The 22,516-nt window shown below is 48.3% G+C and overlaps 1 protein-coding gene across 6 annotated transcripts in view; it reads left to right on the forward strand.

Moving 5' to 3' along the window:
• Positions 1-22,516, forward strand: part of Znf827 (zinc finger protein 827) — a 166,117-nt gene that overhangs the window by 80,794 nt on the left and 62,807 nt on the right. For all 6 annotated transcript variants that reach the window (XM_048333774.1, XM_048333769.1, XM_048333772.1 and 3 more), the window contains exons 7-8: positions 1,135-1,192; positions 14,629-14,732. In XM_048333774.1, coding sequence (XP_048189731.1) covers positions 1,135-1,192; positions 14,629-14,732 — 162 coding nt within the window. The remainder of the gene's footprint in view (positions 1-1,134; positions 1,193-14,628; positions 14,733-22,516) is intronic.

A 22,516-nucleotide genomic window follows, 5' to 3' on the forward strand; every position in this document is an offset into this window, starting at 1 on the left:
CTATAAACCCACTTTTTCTACTCTGAACACTAAACAGTGCTGAAGCGCAATGATTATCAGTCCTGTGCAATGTCTTATCTGTAAAGTGTATCTATTTGTCAGCTCTTTCAAGAGCCATACCCCATGCCCCTAACACATTTAAAGTAAGGTTAGTGGGAGGGGCGGGACTTCCTATTCCTCATGCAGGAAATGAGAATTATGAGAGTTAAAGACTTCTATGGTGCTATTTGTTGTACACAAGTGAAATTGATTATTTGAACACACACATATCTTGATAGAAACATAGGCAACAGTAGCCTTCCTGCTGAAGTTCACCAAGCAACAAACTCAATACTGTTACTCTAGCTCAAGTCTATTGAGTTGGTTACTGATGTTTGATAAGCTATGTTTTGAGGGGTGGGGCGCGGGGGGTTGTGGGGAACACAACACCTCGGGAGTGCTTTGTCCTATATCAAGGTTCAATTATTTGCCCCTGTCCTCCCCCCAACCCCAAGTAAAATACTAAGAAGGGAGAAAGAAGCTCACCGTGACAGTTGGCTGTGTCCCCGGCCAGCGCCTGGCAGTCCCGGTCACAGGCGGACAGTGACACGTAGACACACACGCCGCGGTTCAGACTGGAGTTTTGGAGCTCGCCAGGACCAACAGGCGTTGGAAACCTTTATTTAAATCTCCCCACCGCCGCCACCCCGAATCCACAACATCAGCTTTTTCCTTGCTCTGCCATTGAAGCTGTGGAAGAGCAGCCAGACTTTCCTCTCCATCCTCAGAAGAAACCTTGGGGTCTTTGTGAGAATCCTCCCAGCTGAACTGGGTTGGGAAGGCCGCAGTGCCCCTTCACTAGCTAGCTCCTTTCGATTGGCTGTCAAGGAAACATGGCGGTGGGTACTCCATGAGTACTTCCGGTGCAACTCATCCAATAAGAGCCGGAAGATTAAATGTTTAGAAAAGAAACCAAACAAAAAACCAAACCCAGCACTGGTGACTCACACCTGTAATCCTAGCTGCTCAGGAAGCTGAGATCTGAGGACCGCAGTTCAAAGCCAGCCCACACAGGAAAAGTCCTAAGAACAAGATGAAGTTGGGGAGTTTCTGCTTCAGGTAACCATAGGTGTGCTCCATTCTTTTTCCTTACAGAAAAAGTGAGCAAAGAGCACAATCACACGAAGGAGAACACTATCCGCACGAGTACCAGGTAGGCACCGGGGGCGGGGGGGGGTCCCCTGTGGGTCATGACGGCTTTTCCACTCGTTACTTTCCCTCTATTTTCTTCGTGTGTGTGTGTGTGTGTGTGTGTGTGTGTGTGTGTGTGTGTGGCAGTAGTGGTGTTTGAACTCAGGATCTTTGGAGGTGCACACAGACTAAGGAAGGCCTGGCATTTCCGTGGAGGCTCGTGCTGGCCCTTTAAGACTTCAAGCTAACGCGTGCACCACACAAAGCTGTACTGGAGCCTGTTACCCTGGGCCTTCAGGTGCGGTGGGAAGAGGGAAGACAGACTTCGAGCTAGCCTCAAACTATCCAAATGTGCCTGTCGGTGAAATTGTCTTGGCTGGAGCTGAAGTGTAATTACAGGATGTGAGAGGGTTTTTTAAATTTGTTTTTCACCTAGTTAGCCAAAACGAGGCAATGCATAAATTCTCCTCTGTTGGGGAGATGATGAGTAAGAAGAAATCTGAATCAGATCCTTTGCCCAAACAAAGGGAGAGTTGTGCCTTGAGAGCCCCTGGCGTGGTTCCGAAATCCAGTTAGAGAATTGCTGGTGTATGGAAGCAAGGAGTGCTAGTGTACACTTTTAATCCCTACTACTCAGGAGGCAGAGTTTGGAAGGATTGCAGTTGGAGGCCAGCTAGGCAAAAACATGAGCTCCTACGCAAGACCATCTCTGAAATAACACAAAGCACAAAGGGCTGGAGGTGTGGCCCGAGCAGTAGAGAACCCTGCCTAGCAAGCCTAAGACCTTTAGTTTCAAACTCCAGTTCTGCCCCACGCCCCTCCCCAAATTGGTTTATAATCTGCAAAGTACTGCGTCTATTTTTATTTGTTCTTCAGGCAGGGCCTTCATCAGATCCTCAAGTAGATTTCTTGTTTACATGTCACCTCATTATTGTGAATAGAATATAAACAAGTTGCTCAATGCCAAGAAAATCGTCTTTAAGTGATACGCAAAAAGATGCCATTTGAGAGAGAAAGAGTGCTCTCTCCTCTTCTGATTTTTGTTTTAAAAGGAACTTAGTTCGTGTGCACGGGGTCAGTGTGTTTTAGGGTGTGATTTGTGTAGCTCCTTTTTTTTTTTGGCCAGTCCTGGGCTTGGACTCAGGGCCTGAGCACTGTCCCTGGCTTCTTTTTGCTCAAGGCTAGCACTCTGCCACTTGAGCCACAGCGCCGCTACTGTTTTCTGTATATATGGTGCTGGGGAATTGAACCCAGGGCCTCATGTATACGAGGCAAGCACTCTTGCCACTAGGCTATATCCCCAGCCCCAGGGTGTGATTTGTGATACATGTTACAAAGATTTGTATTAATTCCAAGTTTTAAAATACGTAGTGGGGCATTTGTTTAGTTATCGTATTTCTTTTCCTCCCCTCCCCAGTGATGGTACTGGAGTTTGAACTCTGAGCTCACCCTTGCTAGATAGATACTCTTACCTTGAGCCACACCCCCCTGTCCTTTTTTGCTTTCGTTATTTTTCTGTCAGGGTCTTGTGTTTCTGTCAGAGCTGGCTTTAGACTGTAATCCTCCTATGTATTGTCTCTTGTGCAGCTGGGATGACAGGCACAGGCCCCCGTGCCTGACTTATTTTTTGAGATGGGGGTCTTTGCGTTGGCTGGCCTTAAGCTGTAATCTTTCTTATCTCCCCCTCCTCTGTAGCTGGGATTGCAAGGGTGAGCCACCATGCCCAGCCCTAGTTATTGTATTTATGTTTGACTTCCTAGAAGAAACTGACTGCTTAGCACCAAGGCTCCTGACTGGAATCGAGTGGAGAATGAGCCTGGTATAGGAGCTGTGGGTTTCTCTGAGACAGTTGAACTTAGGAGCCCTGAGGTTCTGGCTTGGCACCGCGGAGGCTGGCCCCCCCGGCTTGTCTAATGTTGCTGCGTGCCTTTGCCCCTACACTCTGGAGTCCCAGGAGGCCAAGGGATGTGGGGACAAAGACAGCATGGCTGATGGTCGTAGGCCCTTTATAAGCCCACAGCTTCCTCGGAGTTGTTATTATCACTATTGATCTGGGCGTTCGTTCATGCTGACCATAAGAACTAAGGAAAAGCGTAGCAAGCCCAGACAACATGCACACACATGTGGGACTGGCTTTCCAGTGAGGAGCCCGAGAGAGTGACACAGGGAAGACATGAAGCTCCTGGCCACTTCCCGTCCCACCCCACCCCTCTGTCCCCACCAACCCCCCCCCCCCCCCCCCCGCAGCGGACCACCTCAGCTCTGTCGGTGACAGTCTCCTTAATTCTGCATCCTAAGATGGGCAGGTAAGGAGCGTGAGCTCTCCTTGTTAGCAGTTTTAAAAATAAAAGTTGAAACTAATAACTGGCAGGTTTCTGGATCGTTGGGCCTCTGCCTCATTTAAAACAAAAGGGAAAAAACTAACTTTTACGAGGGGAAATTTTAAACATAGACAGAAGTGGGCAGCATGTCCCAATCAATTACCCACTCAGAGCGGTTGGATTTGGTCCTGCTCCCTGTGCCCTTCCTCCCTCCCCCTGGGTCATTCTGCGACATCATTCTCAGAACAGGCTGGAGAATGGCCTTTGTGATTCTTCTCCCATCCTTAGAATTTCACATCGGCTGCTCCAATTAGGATCATCTTTCCAAAAGGAAAGGAGTAAAAAGCAGCCCACCAAAGCCACATCACGGAGCCAGGCAGAAAAATCAATTTACTTAACAGCTGGAACGATCGGCCAGCGCGGTCCTGCTTGCCAAGGCCCTGACCTTGTCCCCCGCCCTCGTGGGAGCCCTCAAAAGGGCGCCTCCACTGACTCCGTCCTTCAGACTTTAGGACTTGGCTGTCACGCTAAAACAGCAATCCTGGTGCCTGCTTAACCTCTGAGTCTCCCAAAGACAAGCCTACCACCAGGCTGGCTGTGCGTCTCCTTGGAGAGAACGCGGAGCGATGGTTCCTAATGCTGTTCTTCTAGCCGATGGGCGAGAGGAGGAGAGAGTCGTGGCCAGACACAGGAGAACAGGAGGACAGGACATTTATGAGACTAATAAAATCTCGAGTTTTCTATTTCCCTTTTCCCATCAAAAGCCGGACTCTGCAGGGACCCGATAACCAGCGATTACGGTCATTTGGTAGATGAAAATACATGAGGCGTGATAGCATACATAACCAGATCCAAGAGTTTAATGGAATAAAAAAGAAGATGGACATCTTCTGACATAGACCATCACCCAGCCAGATGCTGGATCAGGCCAAAGTAGGAAAATGCCATCCGGCACCGAGAATCAGATAGCTCCTGGCAGGTGAACTGGACGGGCTCCACATTGTGTAACACCATGAACTTCAAACAATGGCAGCCAAGAATCCTCTCTTGGTTATTTGTTCTCTCTCCTCCTCATTCATAATTCAGTGTCCGTCAGGGTGTAAGATGGCAGGTGTAGGAGAAAGACTTCTCACACCTGCTCTACTTTATTCTGAGCCAGCCAAGTATTTGTCTTGAATGGTCCTTTTCTCTATTACTGGACACACAAAAAATTCAGAAGAAGATAGACTCTTCTCATACTGTGCAGACCAACATTTAATTTGCCTAGTTTTCAGAAACCGAAATGCAGGCTCTTTTCCTGTGATTTAGATAATGGCACAAACTGTGTTTACTAAAGGAGACATTCACTTGAAGGTGTTCAGTATAGAATTTTTTCCTGCCTGATGGTTTGGATGCAAGCCCTTAAATATTTATGATTCAGTAATAAAAAAAATTGCACAAATTTGTAAGAGCATGATGAGCCGCCTCAAATTGCACAATTTCCCCTTTTCGTTTCTTTGGAGAACCTAAGAGAAGAATGCTCTGTTACCTTAAAAGTGAAAGATTACTTTCGAAAGGGCACTGTGTTAGATAGAAGCAATTAAGAAAAGAAACGGGAAACAGCAAATGTAACCAATGGGGTTTGGGTTTTTTTTTTTTAGTAGCTCTCCATATGTTCTCTTTACCCTTCCTATTCTGCAACTTAAAAATCAAACACATGAGTGGGCTTAGTAGTGTATTCCTACAATCCCAGCTACCTGAGAGACAGAGCTGGATGGTTCAGGTCCAAGGCTGTCTTGGGCAAAAGCAGGACATCTGCTATGTAAAACAAAGCAAAGGGAGTGAAGAAGGCATGATCCAAGTGGTAGAGTACCTACTTAGCAAGCACAAAACTCTTGAGTTCAATTCTCGGAATACCTTAACAAAAAATAGTTCAGGTGCACTGAGAATTGTAGTTCTTAAGACTGGAAATGACTCCTTTTGTGGTAGAGCCCCTCCTGTTGGACATGCAGTTATTTTTTCTCTTTTGGTGAGGTCAGAGCTGTTTGGGGGAAGGGGGGTGTCCCCCAGTGCCACTGCAAAACCTTCAAAACCGCCCCTTCTCACTGCACTGTCACCTGCTGGAAGACTGTCCCGATCGATCGATTATTGAAATGTGCTGTTTGTGCTGTGAACCACCAACTTCCAGAGGCTGTCTTTGTGCCCTGTCCAGCCTGCAGTCCAGTCTGCAGGTGCTCTTGACAGCGATCGCGAGAACGTTCCTTATAGAAACGTGCCTTTTTCAGCTGGAAGTTTTCATTTTTCAAAACTTAAATTCAAGGGCTGGGGATATAGCCTAGTGGCAAGAGTGCCTGCCTCGGATACACGAGGCCCTAGGTTCGATTCCCCAGCACCACATATACAGAAAACGGCCAGAAGTGGCGCTGTGGCTCAAGTGGCAGAGTGCTAGCCTTGAGCGGGAAGAAGCCAGGGACAGTGCTCAGGCCCTGAGTCCAAGGCCCAGGACTGGCCAAAAAAAAAAAAAAAAAAACTTAAATTCAAGCCGGAAATTACAGAATCACACACACACACACACACACACACACACACACACACACACACAGCCCTCTGGAGCTGTTTTGTGTGTTGCTGCTGTTCTTTTCCCTTTGCTTTGCTTCCCCTCATTTGGCTGAGCCTTTCTCAGTGCTTCCGTCCGTTGCTTCCCCCCCCCCCCCCCCGCCCCGTCATTCATCCTGTGAGCTTTGTCCCTGTTGCTCCTCCTCCCACCAGTGACAGCCGGGCTGAGCCCCCGGCGGAGCTCATGCACGCTCACCACTGTCTTGTGGTGAGTGACTCCGAGAGGGCAGGCGTCAGGCCCCGACGAGATGACTCGTGACTGTCAGGCGCGGAGGGGGGATTTGTCCGTCGGTGAGCAGGCTGTGCCGTGCTCTGCGTCTTCCCTAGCCGCTGCTCTGGGAACGGAGCCTAATGGTTGGTGGGGCTTAGGCGCTGGGCTCTAATCTGGGATTTTCTCCCAGGAGCGTGTGTCTCCAGAGCCGTTAGGACAGTGGTGCCCTTTGTGTCACGACGGGACAAGCCGCCTAGACCCCGTGCCAGGGGCCGGGGGAGCACGCCCACTGCTCGTGTCATCGCCACGCACATGGCAGTCCGGCGCATCACTGGAAGGACTGGGCTCGCCCGGCCTCCGGCTCCCTCCGCAGAGCGCCCTGCCCTGCTTTCTGTGCGAAGTCCGACTTGTGCGGGAGATCCCGGGCCCTCCCCACGCGCAGTGACATTTGCAGATCCGGACCTGCAGAGTTCACTTCCTTGGTCTGTGGTTGGCTCGGGCTGCCCCGGTCTGACCTCTCCACTCTGTGGCACGGACAAGGCCTGCCATTGTGCTCCTTGTCCTGAGAGGTTTCCTGCCTCGCAGTGGATGAATACTGGAGTCGAGCAACCGGAACCCGTGCCCTGAACACGCGGTGTTAGGTTGTACTCATTGGCCCACCTTTAAGACAGCTGTAAAGAGAAGGCATTGTGCTTTCCAAAGAAGAAAATACACAGCGTTGCTGATAAGTCCTTTCCTGACACTTTTCCTTTGACTGTACTTTATTAGACCTCTTCCTTTCATCGTGTCTGGACTTTTGAACCCGAGACAGGACAGTACTGAGGGTCACAATTTAAAGATACTTGTTCTTGCCTGTGGTTTATTTTTATTTGTACTTTCCTCCTAGCTCCTTCCCTAGCAGACTTTCTTCAGAAGTGAAGGATCCAGCCTGGTGGTTGACGCCTATAATTGTGGCTACTCAGGAGGCTGAGATCTGAGAGCCACCTTTCGAAGCCAGCCTAGGGAGAAGAATTTGTGAGATTCTAGTCTCCAATTTTCACCAGAAAGCTGGGAGTGAAGCTGTGGCTCAAGTGGTAGAATGCCATCCTTGAGTGAAAAGCTAAAAGACAGGTCCTAAGCCCTGAGTTCAAACCCCAGTACCAGCACACACACACACACACACACACACACACACACACACAAACCCAAAACACTAAAGTATCCTGAACAGCAAAACATCGTAGCTTTTATTTCCAGTTTCCAAAATAATTTTTACTGCAGAGGACATAGAAAGAGAGAAAAAATGATCACGTATGATTTTACTACCCAGAGAAAGCCACTGCCAAGTTGAGTGAAGAGTATTTTTGCTGAATTTCTATTTATATATTTGTATTTTCTCATAAAGATTGGATCCTACCAAAGCTACAGCTTTTATAATCCTCTTCTCATCTAGATATATATTAAGAATATCTTTCAGGCAATGCAGCTGATTATATTCTTGGAGTGTTTATTCAGTATTCATCATTTGCATGTCATAATTAAATTAGTCTATTGCTGAATATCAAGGACACCCCCACCCCCCCACACACACAATTTGTAACTAGTCTAAACAATATTAGGATACAAGAGCCCAAAAAATGTACATTGTTCAAAATTGTATTATGAATTGTCAGATTTGACTTCCAGGGGGAAAAAGAAATCAATCTACAATTCTGCCAGGAGCTATTGAGAGAGACAATATCAGTTGTCCAACAAACCCTATGCTTTATCATTTAATTAAACTGTGTTTTTTTTAAACCAACCATTTTAAATGACATATTATAATTAACGCCTTTAAATGTATTCGTTCCCAGAAATGATTCTCATTGTTGATGGTAGGACATTTGTATTTGTTCTTCTGTGTCCTTTACTATGGTTTATTATTCAATTTGGTGGTTTATCTGGGTTTGAATTTGGTTGGTGTTATCAATATTTTATGATGATGATAAATTTAAAAACAAAGTAGAACAAGTGAAATAAACATCTTCTCTCCCTCACAGTTAGCAGCTTGTCACACTGACTACATCTGATTCCAGGTTTTTTTTGGCTGTCTTTGTTTGGAATCCTGAGTATCAAACTTGAGACCTCACTCGTGCCAGGCAAATGTCTCCCTACCGAGCTGGACCCTTTTATTTTAAGTCCTATCCCAGGTACATAGAGTCATTCCCAAAATCTCAGTTGGTTGTCTCTTTGAAATTCAGAAAAACATTAATTTAATCAAAAATATTATATATATATGTATATATATGTATATAGACACATATGTTTCACAAAAATATATAGGTATATGTTCTGTTGTATATATATTCCATATATATACATTCTATTATACATACCCATATATTTTCCACAATATATACGTACCTATATATATTCTACTATACGTGTCCAACTACGCACACATATATATTTTACAGTGTGTGCATATATTTCACATATGTACGTGCTGCTACACACACATACATTCCACACTGCCATTTCTCAGCTTTTGGACTGCACCTTTAGCTGGTCCCTGTTGACAAGTTCCCGTCTGCCCAGCGCCAGCCCCAGGCCCACCCACCCTTGCCCGTGGGACCGGAGACGGGCGCACCCCTCAGCTGCTCAGTCACCTCCAGAAAGGAAAGCGGAAGCTCCTCTGTCCGCCAAGCAGAGTGGAATGACAGGTGACCTCGGCGCCCCTCGGCCCTCAAGCCTCCTTGTTGGCCACCAAAGCGGCCGTGCCAGCTTCAATTTTTAGGTCAAAATCCCAGCTGGCCTTTGCCCAGGTGTGGAGGTTCCTCCGAGCTGGACTCCCTGTGCTCTTCCTTTCTGCAAAGCGAGCTGAGGCCAGCACGATGGACGGCTGAGCGTCCAGGCCCAGGCAGGGGCTCCCAGAGGTCCCGGGTCTGGTCCGCCCCTCTGACGTTTGAATAAGGAAGTTCCTGTCTGGGACGGGCAGGATTGTCTTCAGGATGGGGATTCCTTCTTCATCTTGGGTTCTCTTCTAACCCCACACACACCCTGAGCCGCTGCTACCCGAAGCTCTTTTTATGATAGTGAACCAATACCTATATTTAAACAAATGCACTTGCGTAAATATATTTTATATTTACATACACATATATATATATACACACACACATTGTTTACTCTCTAGGGGAGACCATCTTCAGTCCTCATTGCCATGGTATTGACAGGAAAGGACTGGATTCAGTCCTTAAAATTGTTTTTTAGTTCTTATAATTTTTATTTGTTTTTTGCCAGTCCTGGGGCTTGAGTGCCAGGGCCTGAGCACTGTCCCTGGCTTCTTTTTGCTCAAGGCTAGCGCTCTACCACTTGAGCCACAGAGCCACTTCTGGCTTTATTCTATATATGTGGTGCTGAAGAATCAAACCCAGGGCTTCATGTATACGAGGCGAGTACTTTACCACTAGGCCACATCCCCAGCCCTAGTTCTTATAATTTTTTAAATGTTGTAGATGAAAGGGGAAGACAAACGGAGGGGGATAGGGGAAAGGGGAGAATGAAGTCAAGAGTTTATTGTGTATATCACAAAACTAAGAAAAGCGAGGGAAGGGGTGGGCTGCAGGGGGTGAGAATATGGAAGGGGAGACGCAGATCGCGGCATTCATAAATGCTTTGTTATATGGCATCTCCTTTGTACAACTACTTAAAGATAATTTTCAAAATACATTTAAAAAGGAACCTTTGTAATTTTAAATACCACCATTTATAAATATGCCACCACAGAGATAGTTATGTAAATATATTAAAAACAACTATTGAGCATTTCTTATTGTAAATTGTTAGCAAATAAAATAATATTGAAGAAAAATAAACCAAGCGCCACCAAAGAAAGCAGAAAACTGCGTTTATCATTGACAATGAAGTCTAACTTGAATATGCCTAAGCCAAAAATACTGAAATCTCCTGTGCCCCCACATCTAAAGATCACTGATGCTGATAGAATATCACATTTGGAAAGTTCCACAACTGGCCTCATGGGTCGGGCTGCAGCGGATAAAGGTACCCAGAGACTTTGTCCGTTTACCTTCAGGGTGGACTATAAGAAACAGGAACTTACTTTGGGATGTGGGTTCTAACCTCATGATATTTCATTCTATATATGCAAATATTTCAAAATACACCCTTGGTTCTAAGCGCTTCCGAACAGGGTTACTCGACTGATAATGTGATTTGATCATTAAAAAGGTTTTGTTATGAACTTTAATAACTTTCTGTATTTAGAGCTTGGAGTTGCCATTTAACAAAGCATTTCATGCATATCTTGATCAGTGTTGATTTTTGTAATGGAAAACTAAAAATAAAGTATGACAATGATTTTTGCTTTTGAACTGCAGGAGTACATTTTTCAAGCCATGTGTTTCAGCTTCTCAGAAAGTTCCTACTGACTGTAACAGCTCGCGAGGAAAAGTGAAGAGAATCCTAACTAACCCGTAGACTTCCCCTGTTCCTTAGCTTTGAATAATCTCCTCTAATTTGCCACGTTGAAGAAGTTCAACGGTTTGGTTCTTCTGCAGAGACTGCGGGGCGTTCTTGTTAGCAAGCTCTAGACGCCGTTCCTGGTTTGCGCTCCAATTCCTTTAGACTTGCTGTATGGAAAGGAGACCACCTGTGGAAGTTACCCATGCCCACCTCTCGCCATAACTCAGGCCTACCACCTGCCTCTTGTTGTGGCTTTTGGAAACATGGAAGATCATTTTCTCAGCCCTAGCTTCCTATTCGCGTCGAATGTCCGTGTGGAGGGCCACTCGTGAGGAACGAACGTGTTAGAATAAGGGATTCCAAGCTCAGAGGTCTTTTGTTGTTGTTGTTTTTTAACAATACCAGTTCGGTGGTTTTGAGAAAATAGGTGGTATTTCAGCTGTTCAAAACGAACCCTTTTTGTTGATATCTGTTTTGCGTGTGTTTACAATATAACTAGGGCTTAGGAGAGAGAACGAGGGCCGTGTTTGTGGGACTAAAAGCCACGAGGGGCTGCTGGGGGCTCTTCTTCCCCAGCCTGGGCTGCCAGCTCTCCTCTGCGGTTTGATAGCCACATAAATCAGATCGTCCATTCTCGAGATTTCCTTAAAGTAACAAAACAAAAGAAAAATTAACCAAAATGCTTTTTGAGCACACTCTTGAAAAAAAAAAAAAAAAGCCTGAAGTCTCATTACATCAGATGACAAGCGTTGAATAGGTAATCAAGGACTTTTACTTGAAAATACATGCTTCTTTTTTCCCCTCACTAGAGCAATCTGTCTGTACACAGAGGTCAGACTATCACTTGAGGATGATTTGCCTTTTATATTTAATAAGGTTCCATTCCACTCTGATCTACCTCTTTATGGGTTCTGAGTAAGAATTCATGACACAGCCAAGTCCTTCTCTTTTTCTTTGATTAATCTTTCTTTTCTCATTGCCAGTCCCAAGTTCAACACGGAGAGTCATGATTATTATCATTTAAAAGGGGGGGGATTGTTTCTTTTATGGCTTTTAAAACCCACTGATGTCATTAGGCAAGGTAACTTTCCTTCCAGAACTTTCTCTTACATACCATCTCTCCCTGCCATCAGACTGAGAATTCCTATAAGGTCTGGATTTGGCAAGCGCCCTGTTGGCCCACAGATGTTAAGAGTAGAAACATTTGTGTCACCATCGGCACTTAGCACAAGGTCGCACTGTTTGGAGCTGTGATCTTTGATGGACTGTTTTATTGTTTACTGTATATCGTCCTATTCTCAGCCCGGTGCTGTTGGCCCTGTAGCCTATGCTATCCCATTCCACGGGCTGTCTCTTCGTAGCCTAGCTTGTGAATTTGCTACAGAAAATATACACATGTATTTGTTCATGTATATCTGTGTGTTACCTTTCTCGATGTCTGTTCCCTTTTTTGTAAAAAAAAACCTCAACTAGATAAAAGTTGTATAAGATGTCTTTCTAAGTAATGTAGGATTCACGCTGTCCCAAGTCCCTCAACTACTGAATATTAATGGGCCATTTATGCGAATCAATACGTCTACTTCTGGCCTGTGTTCAGGCCCAAAGAGAATATGTTTTAGAACAGGGTGTTAAATGAAGGCAAGTAACAGTTCCTCCGCTCTTAGGTATTAGTGTCAACCTCCTTACCAAAACAATAACAATCATAGTAATGATAAAGCAACTTTTTTGTCTTGGGGACATTTTTCCCTTTTTTTTTTTTCAACTTCTTTTTTATTTTATTTTCGACGCCCGCGTTGAGGCTTAAACTCTGGGCCTAGCTTAGCTTCACACTCCAATCCTCAGATCTCGGTTTCTTGAGCAGCTGTGGTTACCTATGGGAGCCGCTGGCCGTCCAGCCTTTTTTTTCCCTTCCTCAGTTCCCTTCCGACGCTGGACTTTTCCATAGTAAATGAAGTCAGAGTGTGAGAGCCATGTGACAGTCACCCACGGTCCCTTTGCTGGTATAATTGACCCCCAGAGTTAGGTGACCAGCTAAGGGGCTGTGCAGGCCCCGTTCAGGGCTCCTCACTGAGTCAGGCTCCTTGCTTTTCCTCGTCATCCAGCGAGGAGCCCTTCCTGCGAACCCCCGTCCTGCAGGCAGTGACGGGGCCCCAAGTCCTGCGAGGGAGTCCCAGGCCACCTCTCGCCGCGGTGCTTTGAGCCCCGGAGAGCCACCGGGCTTCTTTGCTTCAAGCTCCCTGGGGTAGGCGAGAGAGAAGAAGTCCGCCCCGTTTCTCACTAGCTAGGACTTCAGCTACCCAGGGTCTTGTATCCTCAAATGTCCGCACCCCTCCATTCCTCAGCCCTCCCTCCTCTCTTTCTCCCAAGGGGGATTTTGTGTGCCTGGATTGTCCCTAGGTTGAGAAAGGCGATGGAGCCTGGGAGATTGCCCAGCTTGGCCTGGGCCCAAACCCTAAATCTGCCCCTGAGCACAGGCGGCTCCTGAACGTCTCTGTACCTAAGCAAGTCCCTTCGCCTGTCAGATAGCGGCAGCTCCCGCCCCAGGGCTCTTCCAGGATTCACTGAGCTCAAGACACACACACAGAGCACTCTGCCATCTGGCAGGTGATGCTAGATCTCCTTGAGCCGGCAGCGCTCCTGTAAACACGGTATTTTTGAGCCTCCTTCCCGGTGATGAGTCTGAGACCAGGCAAGTTATAAAGTCCCTGACCGAAGTAGCCAATCAGATCTGATTCCACCCCTGGCACAAGCACAGGACATGGTTTGGTCTGAGGCAGAGGCTGCCTTAACCCTTCCCGTGCGGATAAGACAGCAGGCCGCTGACATTTGATTCTCTGCCCCCCGAAAACATCGCGACTCCTTTGGTGTATTTTCTAAATGCTTCCTCAGAAAAGAAAAACTCTCCCCTCCTCCTCCTCCTCCTCCTTCTTTCTTTCTTTTCTGTGCCAGTACTGGGATTTGAACTCGGGCCTGGGTGCTGTCCCTTTGCTTTTTCCGCTCAAGGCTGGTGCGCTGCCTTGAGCCACAACTCCGCTTCCAGCTTTTTGGCGGTTACTTGGAGCTCAGAGTCTTAGGGACTTTCCTGCTAGGGCTGGCTTTGAACTGTGCTCCTTGGACGTCGATCTCCTGAGTAGCTAGGATGGCAGATGGGAACGACGGTCACTTCGCTCGCCTGTCTTGGTCATGGGGTAGGCACTTACTTTGCTTGGCGATTGTCTGCCCTTGCCCCCCCCCCACCCCTGGTTCTTCTGCGTGGTCCGCCCCTCCCTTGGGTGGAAACGCGTGCTGTTGAGAACGCGGGCAGGGGTGGCGAGCCTGAGGCGGCTCTGTTCAGCAGAGCACCGAGGACGCCCTGGCTCGCCTCGCCCCGGAGCTGGTGCTGAAAACGCTGCGCCTGCATGCACTGTGCTTCTGGAATGTTCCCTGGGTCCCCGCAGGAGCAGGTGACCCGTGAGAAGGGAGGCTCGTGGGGGCGGGGGTGGAGGGGGGAAAGCATGGAGAGATCCTCTCCGGTTTTGTGCCTAACTAGGAAAGCATTGACTTGAGGCAAAACAGACCCGCCGCTGTCCCCGTGGGGTGGGTTCCAGAGAGTTCCGAAGGTGACATTGTACCAGTGTCTCCTACTTACAGAACCAACGGGCAGAATGTCCAGATCACACTTGGGTGATGTAAACTCTTTAGCCTTCTCTTCCTCTTATTTAAAGCACAGTCTTCTACCTCTTAAACACTGTTTAAGCACAGCACCTTACCTAGTAGTGTGTGTGTGTGTGTGTGTGCGTGGGTGCGCGCGCGTGGGTGTGCGCCAGCCACTTGTGCGGATTGGAGGCTGCTCTGGGTGTCTTAAGTAATCCTGGTGTACTAACCCCCCCTCCCCCCACCCCTCCCCAGCCCTTTCTTTTCAGAAGACACCTTTAGACAATCACCATTCGCCTCCACCCCGAAAGACCTGCTGCCCGGCGAGCCCGCGCTGCACGGAAGAATAGCGACGCCAGGTACGCACGCGTGGCCCGCTCGGCCTCCGCCGCCGCTTGCTGAGGGGCGGCTTGCGGCGTGGGCACCGCAGCTAGTGCTTTGAAGCCGGGTTTTAGAGAAAGGAAAGAAAGAAGGGAGCGGTGGGGGGGGGGGATGCCATTCCATCAGCCTCCGAAGTTTATTAAAACAGAACGCAGGTGGAGATACCCTCTTCCTCTCCGCTTTAAGAGCGTGCCACTGGCAGAGCCGCCTGTCCTTGACGCGCTCGTGCGCGATCCACGCCGGTGCGGTTCTTTGCCTTGAAGACAGCGAGGTGTGTCACCTGCGAAGAATTTGCTCCCCACATTTGCAGGCGGGCAGCAAGGTGGGGGAGGGCAGTGGGGAGAGGCCACGCCCCCACCAGGTGGGTCATGACCCTGGTTGGGGGGGGGCACCATGCGCGATCACGCTGCTTCCCGCAGAAGCAGCCGCGCACATCCGGAGAGCCCGTCCCTCCTTGGGCCAAGTCCCCCTCCACAGAGCCGCCCCGGCCCCTTCTTGCCTGCCTCCCCATTGCAGCTGTTAACACAGCATTTCTCACTCACTCTCCCTTTCCCACTTCCCCTTGCCAGAGCAAAACAAAAGATGTCCTTGCTGGATTCTTTCTTACACCCGCAGCACGGCCCCGCCTTGGGCTGGATGCCCACGTTCTGCGCATTCTTAGGGAACGCAGACATCTGAGGACTTCTCACTGTAATCCATACCGCCTCCCCAGCCCTACCGCACCCCCGGTTCCTCCGCCAGGAGCTTCCTGCCGGCTGTTGGCACCGTCTCCCGCCGTCCCCAACCTCATTCCCGTGCCCTGGAACGCGGGGGGGGGGGGGGGTCGGACGTGGGCAGGAGTGGCCCACGGAATGGTGACCGCCTCTCCCTCCTGGGAGAACAGAGTCCCCGCACCCTCTAACCTGTGTCTCAGAGCCCTGGAGAGCAGAGTCGAGTCACGTCTGCGGTGTGGGTGTGGCACTGTCATTAGTGGTGGTTTGCGACACACCACACCGTGGGGAAAACCATTCTTTCGTGTCACCACGCCATCACCTCCCGGCTCTGCACATCCAGCCAGTCCAGACACCTGCTTGTTCCTTCGTTTTACAGCCAGGGCTCTGTGGCCAGCCCCCTAGAAGCAGCAAGCTCACCCAAGAGCACGTTACCTAATATCTAGTTCTAGAGCGAGTGGAAGAAAATTCTGCTTCCTTTGTGTCTTCATGCTCAAGCAGGGCCTCGTAGAACTACTGTTTGCTCCCCACGACGTCATTGTAAATAGCATTTCCCCCGGTCCCCAAATTATTGCCCTGCCGTGAAGTTGATGGATTGTGACTTTCTAATGTCAAAATAACCGCCCCGGAATTGCCTGTCACGGTGCCGTGACCCGTACAGCCAGCGTCTCGTGATGTGTGTGCACAGCCCGCTGCCCATGTCCGTGAGCACCCAGTGCTGCCCGGGCCGTGCTCGGCTCCGCTGTGTTCAAAGACGGGTTTATCGCCCGGGTGCAGCAGAGCGATGTCCGCGCGTGTGTACCTGTGCGTAGGGGTTTTCTGTGATTGGTTCGATAGACTTAGGCTACACACTCGATGAACTCATACTTGAAACTTAACTTTTTGTGAGAGGAAGGGAGGTCAGCTTAACTGGGACTTAAAAATCATGAACTCCCCCCTGCTAAAGAATAAGCGTCCTTCCACGGAGGCCTTAGAGGAAAACCAATGTGATTACTGTGTCATTACACCTCTCTGACATAAACCTCTGAAAAGGGACTCTTGTATAAGGAAGAACCTGTGATCACGGAGTTTTCTTGTGGTCTGAAATCAGTCTCGTAAGGAAAATCTCAATCGTTTGGACTCACTGGAGAAGATCAACCTGTGTGGACCAAAGTCCACAGTGTGGAGATTCTTAAAGACAACTTAGTGACGTCTAGCCAGTGTGAATGGCCCCTCTCGAACCACAGTTCTGAAATACAAAAGCAAAAGTCAAACAGAAAAAGCCCACCCTACCAAATGAAAATAGTTGAACCATTTTTAACCAGGACCCCACCAGGTTTAACACAGGGCATGTGTACACTCTGGTGCGTGAAGTCATGTCTTAACAGCATGTCCGTCCCTTCAGGGCTGTGAGGTGTTAGGTAAAATGTGTCGTGTGCAACATTATCATCTGAAATCATGAAAAGTGAATGAATACCAAAATACATCTAGACCTCCAGGGTATCACGTAGCTACTGTGAACCTATACTTAGCATTCTAAATAGTCCTTGCGAAGGAATATTGTTCCACTAGCCCTTTGTTAAAGACCTGTTCCAATGCCAAGAACAAAGAAATTAAAATGACTGCTGAGATTCTTAAAGTTGTGGGGTAAAAAAAGCCATGGATTCTTCTAGAAAACTGGAGGACCTTTTGGGCAGCAGATTATTAAATCGTGGGGTAGGTGGGTTCAGAAACAAAACTCAAGAGCCCATCCCGGGTCTTCTAGTCCTAGGGTAGCATTATCAAGGGGTGTAGGGCAGTGGCAGAGGAGGAGGGGCCAGGAAGCAGCAGGGGGTCAGCTGACTGGTTTGACAGGCAGATCAGCTAGCAAATGAGGGCGGCCGTGCAGAAATGGGGAACCCAGGAAGAAGACGACTGCTTTGAATGAGTAGGCTCAAAATAACTTGTTATTAGTCTATCAGTAAAAGCTTGGCATCTTTGCAAACCTTCTCTTAGATAGTTTAAAAGTTACCATTGAAATATCCTTCTACCCTTTATTTGCATTGCATGGTTTGTTGTTTTGGGGTTGTTGTTTGGTTTTTTTTGCAAAGATAAATGTCAACCAAGAGACTTATCTTAGATTTCCTGTTGGTGAAGATCATCACACATGAGGTTTAATGTGCCTGGCGCCAGTATTAAGAAGGACAGAAGGACTGATCGAGATGCACTGCTGCTCACAAACTGATAGGCTGAATCGGAACCCCTTTGTACAACTAGAGATAATCAATAAATCCCTGCCACAGGGCACAAACATTCCGTGTTATTCCCACCAGTAGAACTGGCCATGTCCTTGTGGAATGCTGTCGTTTGCGTTGGGGATGTTCCCGAGGGCCGTGTGGTGAAGTCTTGGTCCGCATCTGGGTGCTGTTTGAGGTGGTGGAACCTCAGTAGGGCTGAGTAGGAGGCAACTAGGCTGCTTGGAGCTTGTCCCTGAAGGGGATTTGGGCACCCTAGCCCCCCCTCCCTGTCTCTCTGCTTCCTGGCCTCCATGGAATGAGCAGCTTTGCTCTACCACGTGATTCTGCCACGATGTGCTGAGCCTCCTGAGCAACAGGGCCAGGCCACCGGGGACGAAGCCTTTGAAGCTGTATGTTGGATGGAGGGCATCCTTTCAGGCAGACTTAAGTCTGTGGGCCAAGGGGGTCCAGGCAGGTTTGCCCTGTTATGAGTGGGGTTCAGGCCTGATGGAGGGGGTGAGTCACAGGGAGGGAGGGAGGTAGCAAAGTAGGGTGAGGTTGGTAGATCTGAGGACTGTGAAGAAATTGAGAATAGCACAGTTAACTAGGCATTTGCCTTCAGCAGATGGTCTCTGCAGCTCACAGCTGCCGCCATTACAGAGAAACAGAATAAACACAGAGTCTCACAGTGCCCCGGGCTTGCTTCTTGCCAGCATTTCTAGACTGGCTTTCCTGAGAATCAGAAAATGCTCAGGAGCCAAGAAACCAACCTCGTTTTCTCTCTCTCTCTCTCTCTCTCTCTCTCTCTCTCTCTCTCTCTCTCTCTCTCTCTGAATGTCTTAGACAGAGGCGACATCAGGAATCCTTAATAAGATGATGGAGTAAAACCCATTGCCACTGTCCGTGGATGTGGATTATTGAGCGCGACCCAGGCAATGGTGTTGCTGGTAGGAATTTTACAAAAGAAATAAAAGAGCTTTCCTGTTATTGGGGGAGATAGGAATTACAGACCATGTATAATTTAAAATACTTTAATTTACGGTACTCTCACTTGGGCAAGATTTACAGGAATAGAACAAAGATTCCGACGCCTGGCGGCTTTCAGGGCAGGCAGGCGACTCTGCATTGAGAGTAGACCCATTACCCTCCTACCTGCGCTGTGTATGCCTTCCCTCCGTCTTTCCACGCGCCAGGGCTATTAAGGGAACTGTGTAAAAGTCTGCCTCCGTCCTGCGTCAAAACAATATGAAGCTTCAGTTCTGTTATTATGATTTTGAAGTCACAGTATGTTTGCTCTGTATTAAGCCAAAAAAACAAAAACACAACCAGAGTGGGTGGAAAAGGAAAATGTGGGTCTCCCTGGGACTCCTCCGTGCTGCTGGGAGTCACCCGCGCTTCTGTTTGTTATTTCAGATGGAGCCTGGAGTTGGAGGATATAAAACATATCAGCTATTATATTTATAAATCCTTACCCCCTCATTCTTTTCTCACTTGCGACTCTCTTGTTGTTATTTAGAATGTATCAATAAGAGGAGAAAATAAATAACATTAGCATCCCTTGAAAGACAGGGTTCTTTGTGTAGGCAGAGCAAAGTTTTGGTTCCTTTCCAAACTTGGGATGCCAATCAGGATTGGATGGTAAATCAAGACTGGCTTAGCAACGGTCTGCCTGGTCCCCTGGACGGTGTGGGGGGTTGGGGGGAACCACTCGGAGCCACTCCTCCATCAGTCTAATCCAAGCAGTACTGTGTCGCATACTCCGGCGGTTTGCATCTTCTTTGTCCCCAAACGCTCTCGTGTTGAAGACTTAGTCTCTAGTCGATGGCACTCTTGGGAGTTGCTGGGAGTTTGAGGGGGCGGGACCTAGTAGAAGGACCATCGATCCCGGGGGGCCATGTCCTTTAGGTGGTAGTGGATCCCTGCCCTCCCATCTGTCTGTCTCTGTTTCTGTTGTCTGTCTGCCTCTCTGTCTCTCTGTCTTTGTCTGTCTGTCTCTCTTTCTCTGTCTCTCCTTCCTGCCTGACATGAGAGAGGAACTGCCTCCTTCCACTATGGACTCTCCCCATCCACCCCCTCCCCCCCCCCATTCTACCTCATCACAGACCCAAAGCGACCGAACCAACAACCATGAGCTGAAACCTCTGATCCGTGAACCCAAATCTACCTTTCTCCTTCCTATAAAGCCTTTATCTGAGATATTTTGTCGCGGCAACATAAGGCTTAGAAGCACATGGTCTTTTCTAGAATCTAAATAAATAAGATGGGCTGTTAAGGGCGCTGTGTCGGAGCAGTGCCTGGAATTGCTCTTGCCACCTTCAAGTTGTCTTCGTCCTGCCGTGCCATTGACTATATCTGAAGGATCTGTTTAAGACAGCCTCAAAGATAGGTCTTAATGTATGCATGCCACTTTCCTCTATGTTAAGGCTCTCTACCCCATCCCGAGAGAGATACAGATACAGACAGACAAGCAGATGGACAGAGATACAAAGCCGTCCTGGGTTACAGTAATGTGTTTTCTTTACTGTAAAATCTTTCTCAAACATGACAGATTCTTTTTAAATTCGGACTGAGCCATAGAAAAACATTGGATGTTGGTGTTTGCCTTTAAAAAAAAATAGAATCTCTTTTTTGATGAAACATTGGTTCTGTAGAGACAGAGAAGGAAGGGACTAGCTATCCGGGATGTACTAAGTTGTTACGCACAGGACAAATGTCACCTCACCTGGTGCCTCAACTCCTCGAGACGTGGGGCTTGTGTAAGATTTACTGAGTGGCTGGGGGTCAGAGAGTTGGTGCGTGGCCGTGCAGAAATTCAGAGTCGCGGTGTGCAACACCGTTTCTCCGCTTTCTGCTCCATGGTGCCGCACGCTCACCAGATCAGGCGACGTGTCGCCAGCCAGTGCACAGACGAGTCCAGCTTCCCGGAGTCTGCCCACACCCATCCCAGGCGCTTGGCACTAGACGTTCTTCTTTCAGTTAAGAATAAAATGTAGGGCTGGGGATATAGCCTAGTGGCAAGAGTGCCTGCCTCGGATACACGAGGCCCTAGGTTCGATTCCCCAGCACCACATATACAGAAAACGGCCAGAAGCGGCGCTGTGGCTCAAGTGGCAGAGTGCTAGCCTTGAGCGGGAAGAAGCCAGGGACAGTGCTCAGGCCCTGAGTCCAAGGCCCAGGACTGGCCAAAAAAAAAAAGAATAAAATGTAGTCCTTTAAATTAGACACTTGGGGAAATAAGTGATAAATAATGCCATCCCAGTGTGGTACTCGCGTGCTTCTGTCTTTTCTCTCTCTCTTTAACACCGCACTGTGATTGGACCTGGAATGTTTCTTGGCAAATTCGAAGGCTCTTCCTGGTTCCTAGGAGGCCTTGGGAGGCTATGTGGCAAGTAGTTAAAGGGAACCTGTTATGCCGTCCGGAGTGGTGTTCTGGTAGTGGTTGGAGGGAAATGTTCTGGACTGGAATTCAGCGGAGCCTAAGGGATAGCGCTAGTCCAGTGCCCGATAGAAGCTCAGGACTCCAGGTTTCTTCCACAGCCCCACTCTGTCAAAAGTTGTACAAGGTCAGAGGCACCGTAACTCCGATCCTGGTTTGTTTTTTGTTTTTTTTTTTTGCCAGTCCTGGGCCTTGAACTCAGGACCTGAGTACTGTCCCTGGCTTCTTTTTGCTCAAGGCTAGCACTCTACCACTTGAACCACAGTGCCACTTCTGGCCATTTTCTATATATGTGGTGCTGAGGAATCGAACCCAGGGCTTCATGTATACGAGGCGAGCGCCCTTGCCACTAGGCTATATTCCCAGCTCCCAATCCTGGTTTCTTGATGTTCTTCTGAGGGCTGATTCTGCGGGAGAGCAGCTTAATGTAGGGACTTGACCCCTACCACGAAGGCCTGTGGAGAAGACAAATCAATGCCCACAGGTAGTTCTTAAATGACCGTGTCAGGACGCGGTAGTGGCTGGGAGGGCCACAAGCAGGGATCTAGAGAGATGGGTGTTCTCTTCCTTCATCCGGGCTCCTGATGACAGGCACGGTCATACTGTGGAAATCCCTCAGGCTGTGTACGTTAGAAGTGCCCAGGGTACCGCTCCAGGGCCTTGGAAGGAGAGCCCATTCACTCCAGAGTGGCCTCGATGATGGTCACCGTAGACTTAATGTAGGAACATTTCCTTAGGTAGTAGCCTGACCTGCTGGCCGGGAACTGGGGGCATGTTGGTCAGTAGGTCCCCTGTTAAGTTCCACCTCTGAAAATTCTTCCACGCTGTAGCATTTCCTACCTGTACTTGGTAGCTAAGTTACCGTCTGGGTAGCCGTTATATACTAAGTTGTGTACTTGGAGATTTCCCTAATCCAGATAATGTGATTTTAGGCTAAAATTGTGTGCTCATAACTACCCCATCTGGCTCAACACCGGCTGGTCTCAGTATAGGTGTTTATTTTATTCTAAAGGCGAGTTTATTTTATTCTAAAAGAGAACTGGCAACCCTATTAAGTACTATTTGTAGAGAAAGGTCTTTCATTAATTAGGCATTGTCAGCTTTGTGTCTCCAAATTACCCCTTATCCAAAATTTAGCTAATTAAACTTAGTTTAACCCTTAACTTAGGCTTCACACAGGAATTCTTAAAGGGTGATAACCTTTCCAAAGGAACAAATACACACTCACACACACACACACACACGCACGCACACGCACACATTCAGGTTAGATGTCTCCTTTGAGCTACAAAAATAGAGGGAAGGAAGTAACTGGCTCTGTGGCCAGGCCCTTCATCTCCTGCTGAATGACGTGTGGGTGCAGTCGCTCGATATTAATTAAAGATCATCCTTAACTAAACGCACGTCTGTACTTGGCAGGA

The sequence above is a fragment of the Perognathus longimembris genome, chromosome 24 (genome assembly GCF_023159225.1).
Source record: "Perognathus longimembris pacificus isolate PPM17 chromosome 24, ASM2315922v1, whole genome shotgun sequence".
Classification (NCBI taxonomy): Eukaryota; Metazoa; Chordata; class Mammalia; order Rodentia; family Heteromyidae; genus Perognathus; species Perognathus longimembris.